This window comes from Mus caroli, unplaced genomic scaffold, assembly GCF_978045245.1.
Source record: "Mus caroli unplaced genomic scaffold, Mus_caroli_1 scaffold_22, whole genome shotgun sequence".
Taxonomy (NCBI): Eukaryota; Metazoa; Chordata; class Mammalia; order Rodentia; family Muridae; genus Mus; species Mus caroli.
The window spans coordinates 14691609-14698870 of record NW_028227277.1 but is presented as its reverse complement, the minus strand read 5'-3'; the positions used below and the strand labels follow the sequence as shown (position 1 = coordinate 14698870).

The window sequence follows — 7262 nt, the reverse complement described above, 5'->3', positions numbered from 1 at the left end:
AACAAAATTAAACCCTAAAATTTTAAATGAATTGTCAAGAACACACACACACATACACACAAAAAACAAAAACAAAAATGAAAACAAAAACAAAAACATTAAAATACTAAAAAAGAAACCAAAAAACTAAAACAAAACAAATCAAAAAAACACAAACACAAAAAAATCAAAAACCAAAAAAAACCCAAACCCTGGAGCCTATATAAAATGCCAAAAGCCTAAAACACACTAAAATACTAAACAAACGAACAAAAAAACAAAAAAACGAGAAAAAAAAAACACTAAAAACACACTGGAAGACTGAAAACAAAAAAACCCTCTTATAAAAACCCTACAAACCCTAAAAAACAAAAATAAAAAAACTCAAATTATATATATATATATATATATATATATATATATACACACAAGAAGCCAAAACGGTCCCTAAAATTCTTTCCATTCTCTCTTTATTTTTTCTTTCCTTCTTTTCTTCCTCCCTCCCTCCCTCCCCTCCCTCCCTCCCTCCCTCCCTCCCTCCTTTCTTTCTTTCTTTCTTTTTTTTTTTTTTTTGAGGTTTTGGAGACTCTGGTTCTCTTTCCATCTCTGACTGTCCTGGAGCTCACTCTGAAGCCAAGGCTGGCCTTGAAATAAATATTTCACCTACCTCTTTCTCTCAATTGGTGGGTTAAAGGCATGGGCCACCATTGCTTGGTAAGTCTAAAACTATGAAATGCCAAAATTAAAATCATCAAATATAAATAAATATTCAAGAACAACAATAACAACAATAACTAAGAAGAACGTTGAAATATTAAAAGAAATAAATTTCCAGAATCCTAAATGAAAACCCAATACCCTGAAATACATTAAAAATCCTTTAATAAAAACAGAAAGAAAAAAAAAAACCTAAAAATACTTTAGAAAGAAAAAAAAAACTGTAAAACACTCTTCTAAAACCCTACAAACCATAAAACAAAACAAAACAAAACCCTAAAATTCAAAAAAAAACAAAACCAAAGATGGCAAAAATGGCCCTAAAGTTCGATTCTTTCTTTCTTTTACTCTATCTTTCTCTCTTTCTCTCTTTCTTCCTTCCTTTCTTTCATTCTTCCTTCCTATCTTTCTTTCTTTCTTTCTTTCTTTCTTTCTTTCTTTCTTTCTATCATTTCTCTCTTTTTTTTTCAAAACCAGTAAAATGAAGAAATAAATAAATAAAATTTACAATAGAATGCTGAAAAAAACCCCTAAAATTCTAAAAAAAAAAAAAAAACAAGAAAAGAAAAGAAAGGAAAAGAAAAGAAAAGAAAAGAAAAGAAAAGAAAAGAAAAGAAAAGAAAAGAAAAAATACACAAGAATTCAAAAATGTCCCTAAAATTGATCAGTTCCCGGAAGCATGGTAGAATGCTGGCAGATGTTAGAGTAGTAGTTAAGAACTACTTTCTCATCCATAGGCAGAGAAAGTGACAATAAGCTTGGTGTGGGCTTTTGACTCTTCAAAGGCTACACTCAATAAGACACTTCTTCAAACAAAGCCATGTCTCCTAATCTTCTCAAATATAATAACAATCCATGGTCACTAAAAATACAAAAATATATACATATGGGGTTCACACCATTTTTTTTTATTAGACCAGCTGCTACTAGATAGTGGGAAAGATGGTAAGAATGAAATGGGTATTAGATGTAAGGTAACATGATGTATAGAAAATTATTGTAGGTTCTCAAGAAAAAAAATCTAAGGGACTACTACAATGTTAAGCAAGCTGAAAAATTTAGAGTAAGACAGGGTCCCAAATATAATAAAAGTATGATATAGCAAACTTTTGCTAAAGGATTAAGTTTTCCTTGTGAAATAACTTATTTTCCTTACACTTCAATTTTATTGACAATATTATTCATTCTTAAAGAAACTGTTTTCATTATTGTTTTCTTGGTGCCATGTATGGAAATAGTCTATTGATTCAAAGAGATGATAATTCTTACAGAATAAAACACCCACATTTCATGAGAAATTTAACTGATATAACTACAGACATCACAGGGCCTAGATAAATATACTAAAAACCTATTGTGATGGCTACTCTTGGTTGTCAACTTGACTACCTCTGGAGTGAACTACAATCGAGAAATTTAGAACAAACCTGTGGGATTTCTTGGGAGGGAGGGACTTGGTTTTAACCATTGAGTCAAGAAGAAACATGCTATTAATCTGGATCTTGAGGCAGGAATACACTCCTCTGCTGGAGCTTACAAAAGGACATGGAAAAAGAAAGCTTCTTGTTCTTGCCTTCTTGCTCTTGCCTTGCTAGCAAGTGCATTCCTTCCCTGTCATTTCATCAACCCACTCCAGTATATGTGTGTGTGTGTGTGTGTGCTTGAACGTGTGTTTGTACGTGTGCTTGTGTGTCTGTGTGTGTATTAGGTTGTGTGTGAAGCTGTGTGTATGTGTTTGCCTATGAGTGTATGTGTGTGCATGTAACGGTATGTAAACAGAAAGAGAAGATCTTTTTCCCTAGAGAACCTTTACTAACCCACCTATAGAAATATTTTGTTAATTACAAAGGCCTCTTCTTACAGGAATGGTGGCTTTGACAGCTAAGAGAGTTCTCAAGTGGAATTTTCATATGTGAAATTTGTCCATGTTAAGAAAAGTGATAGAAAACTGTTTTACCTGGCTTCCAGTGAAATCTTCTATGGATGGTCATAACACTTTGATTCAAAGGGAAAAATGATGGTGGAATAGTGAATATTTAAAAAAAAATTGCTGTTTCTTGGCAAGTTATATCCATAGAAAATTGATCATATTCATCAGCATATTATGAAGCTATCTTTTTTATGTTTACTTATTTTTATTGGATATTTTATTTATTTACACTTCAAATGTTATCTCCTTTCCTGGTTTCCCGCCTCTCAGAAATTCTGTATCCCATCCTCTCTCCCCCTGCTCAAAAGAGGGTGTTCCTCTACTCACCCACCCACACCCACTTCCCTGCTCTCAACTTTCCTCCACTGGGGCATCTATCATGCCATGAAGCTGTATTTTATATCTTCACATTCAACATTTTCCAACTTTAAACTGGTCCCATCCATTGAATCAAGGAGGCAAGCATAAAGACCATTATGTGGTAAGTTGCAACTGTCGAGTCCTGAAGGTATTTATAGAATGTAGCTTAATTTCTGGTATTTAAATTATTCTTAATATTTAAGCCTTCAATTTGGAGAGGGATAGTTGGCCATGATTCTTAACATAGTAATGATGCCATAAACATTAATATTCCTCTAGAATAGTTCTATACATGAACTTTGGGAAAAATTATGGAGACACATAAAATCTCCCTTTTCATAGGAATAATATTAGAAGGAGGAAATAATAGACAAACAAGTACATTATATCTAATGGGTAGTGACAAGCACAGAAATTGCCCAAAAAAAAAGAAAAAAAAATTCTAAAATTTGATCTGTGTGTTTTAAATATTGGGAAAAAAATCTCAATATTAAATGCTTTCTCAATAGAAGAGAAAAATGGGGAGTATATATTTAACTGTCCACAAAAAAGAAAGAAAGAAAGAAAAAAAGAAAGAAAGAAAGAAAGAAAGAAACAAACAAACAAACAAAAATGGTTGCCAGAAAAAAGTCCACTGTGTGTGTGTGTGTGTGTGTGTGTGTGTGTGTGTGTGTGTGTGTGAATTGTGTGTGTGTGTGTGTGTGTGTGTGTGTGTGTGTGAATGTTTTCATATATGGAATAAAGGAAAAAAACAAAATGGTAAGTGATATTGTAAATTATGAAAACAAAATTTACTACATCCACACAATGGATAAAGAAGAAAATATTATTGTATATTACAGCATCTGGAAAACAGTATTATGAGAAATAAAAGAGAAAACCAACATATTATACCATTAAGTGGGTCATCCAGAAATGAGGAGTGACTGCTTAAATGGTTTACAGACTTAGAAGATGATGGCACATTTCCTAAATATTATCACTACAATGTAAATGCATTTTACATTTAAAGGGTAAATGTTATAAATGAATCTCAGTGAAGCTTTTATTTTAAAATGTTCCTTTAGAGTCCTTTGGTAAAATATACAAACCCATAGACATTCTGTTTTTCCTGTAGGATGTCTCAACTTTGTATTACTTTCCCATTTCAGTCTTATTTCAAATAGTGAAGATTAATATGAAGCACATCTAAAGTATGAAGTGAAGAGTTTTTTGAACATTCAAAGAAATGTTCAGGAAAAATAAATTGTTTTTAACAAAATTCAAAGAGATGTAACATGAAAAGACAGAATCAACATCGAAAAGGCTTCCTTTTCTACCATACTATTCCTTTTGGGGGTGTTATAAACACAAAAAGAAAGTCTATAGGTAGGGCTGCTTTTTACATTGCAAGCATCAACACCTTTTAGGGACAAATCAGACACTATCACTGCCCCCCCCCGCATCCTTCCCCACCCCCACACCCCCAATTTAGAATGAGAGGCAGCTCCTGCCTTGTCTCTAGTTATAATGCTTGTTTCTATTTTGTCACGGTTGTGCAATAATTTCCTCGACTCCCTGAGGACAGCTATGCCCCCGCCATTTGTGCCTAGGCCAGTGTTTATCCAACAGTCAAATCACCTCCATCCAGCCTATAAACCATGAATACTGCCAGTCTCGCTGTGAGAAAGGATAATGAAAGAGACCAATTTCGGGAAGGGTTCAAAATCGGTGCCACCAAGAACGAACAGGATGCTAGTAAGATGTTCATCGGGGGACTTTCCCAAGAAATGAGCAAGCAGGTACTTCTGGAATACTTGTCTAAGTTTGGTGAAGTAATAGACTTTATTATAAAAACAGACCCAAATACTGGTCTGTCTAGGGGATTTGGATTCGTGCTTTTCAAAGACAGTGCCACAGTAGAGAAGGTGCTTCGAGTGAAAGACCACAAAGTTGATGGCAAGAAAATAAAATTTAAAAGGGCTAAAGCCCTGGTATCTCAATTCTCCAATAAAAAGATTTTTGTGGGTGGGCTGAACCCGCGGATGTCTAAAGAAAAAATAAGAGCTTACTTTGGCACACTTGGGCAGATAGAGGCTATAGAGCTTCCACTGTGTTCAGATACGCAGGAAAGAAGAGCTTTCGGCTTTATCAAATACAGGGATGAAAACCCCGTTAGAAAGGTTTTAGAAACCAGGTACCATTTCATTGGCTCCAGTCGTTGTGAAGTTAAAATGGCATACCCTAAAGAATATACAGCTAGACAGTTGAGTAAAAGAAAGACTATAGCTAAGGATAGGACAAGAAAATCAGTTCCAGCTGTGGAGTTAGAAAACAATTGGAGAGGAGGAAGCAGCCCAAGCTTCCACACTATGGCTAACCCCGATGCTCAAGAAGCCAACCAAGATGCCCACAGAGCTGACTCATATACTTCTAGAGCAAACTCGGATGTACCTTTGGCAACTGTCCGTGGTTTCAGGGATACCCCCAATGCTTTCCAGTCGAACTCTAATGTTTTTTTTTTTTTTTTTTTTTGACAAATTCAACTGCTTTCATGGCAAGCAGTAATACTTTGAGGTCAAGCTCAAATACTGTATGGGTAATCAATTGTGCTCTGGAGGCAAACCCAAATACCTTCTTGGCAAGCCAGTATACTCTTCCAAACACCTTAAGTATAAGCCAATACACTTTGGGAACATACGGAAATTCCTTAGGAGTGAGCCAGTATGCTTTGGCAGCATTTTCAAATACTTTCGGGATAAACCAATATGCTTTGGGGGCAAATCAAAATGCTTTCTGGACAAACCAGTATCCTTTTGGAACATACTCAGATGCTTATGGGATAGGCCAATATGCTTCTGGAACAAGTCCAAATGCTTTTGGGGCAGGCCAGTATAGTTTGGGTACCAACTCAGATACCTGCAGGACAAACTGCTATGCTCATGTGGCAAATCCATACAATATCTGGACAAACCAAAATGTTTTGGCGACAAACCCACATGTTTTCAGGATAAGCCAGTATGTTCTTGGGGCAAACCCAAGTGCCTTTGGGTCAAGTCAGTATTCGGTGGGAGCAACCCAAAACAGTTTTGGACAAAATCTACATAACATCTGAGCAAATGGAAACTTTTGTGGGGCAGCTGGAAGTGGTGGAAGTACTGGACGAGTTAATTTTTCTCAAGTGTATGGCAATTTCCTGAATGTCTGGAATACACTGCCAGCTTTTCACGGCCCTGATGGCGATCATTTCTCCCTCTACAGTTATGGGGCTTATGATGCAAGATCTGCACCTAATTACAATGTGCAAGTAAGCTTGTCAACACTCCCTGGGAATGGTTACCAGAGAATTTTTTCAGCGTTTTGAAGCCTAACTACAAATCCTCTATCCGAGGACCATTCTGTCCAACAATAAAACATTCAGTAACTTATATGAAATGGCCCAACTACTGATTGATTGGACATTGCCATCATTTGCAGCAACTTTTGAAGTATCAATACATTTTCTATCACCTTTAACCATTGGACCTACAATAAAAAGACAAAGGCTTGAAACTTACTTGCTGAAGGTTTTTCTGGAAAATAAACATTGAAAACATTTATTTTTGAGTGACTGCTGTTTTGAATTGGGTTATTCTTTTGACCTTTACATGTGTTTTGCTGCAGAGAGGGAAGAGACATTTATTACTGCCCCCTTATCTTGAATTCTGTGTTGCTGTGTTTGGGTTAGAGGTACTCATACAGTCCATTCAACTAGTTAATTTCAGTGAATAGAAACAAATTGCTTCTGAATAATTTCTGAAAAATATATTTTTATGTTTGTTGCATGTCCCAAATGTACACATTCTCATGATGTGAAACACAATCACTATTGCAAACGACTTTTACTTTTGTGAATTCTATTGTTAGTTAATCCAGGAATTTCCCCTTTACCTTATGACAACACAGTATGACAAGCTTATAGTTTCCTAATTAGAAATCACCAGTTTTATTCCTTGGTCTTTATTCTGGCTCTGTTTTTACCCTTATTTTGAGACAGAGACTTATTAAGTTACATAGGCTACACTTTAACAAGGTGACTTTGAACTTGAAAACCTTCTGCCTCAGCATTACTTGGTTTTATTTCTAAATATTCAGTGATTTTTCTCCCTCAGTCTACCTTCTATTTACAGGGATCTATTCTATGTCAGAAATTAAATACAGGGAAACAATCCCAAGAGGATAGAATTATACCTAATCATGAAGAGATATTTTACAAAAGATGGCTTGCCCAGCCATCTAAAATATATCTTGGCCAGGG

At 35.3% G+C, this 7262-nt stretch overlaps 1 protein-coding gene across 1 annotated transcript; it reads left to right on the top strand.

Moving 5' to 3' along the window:
* The first annotated feature begins 4626 nt into the window (after positions 1-4626).
* LOC147000072 (uncharacterized) lies at positions 4627-6329 on the top strand. Its single transcript, XM_085834358.1, is given in 2 exon segments — positions 4627-5493; positions 5496-6329. Coding segments are annotated over 2 exon segments (1701 nt in total).
* The last annotated feature ends 933 nt before the right edge of the window (positions 6330-7262 follow it).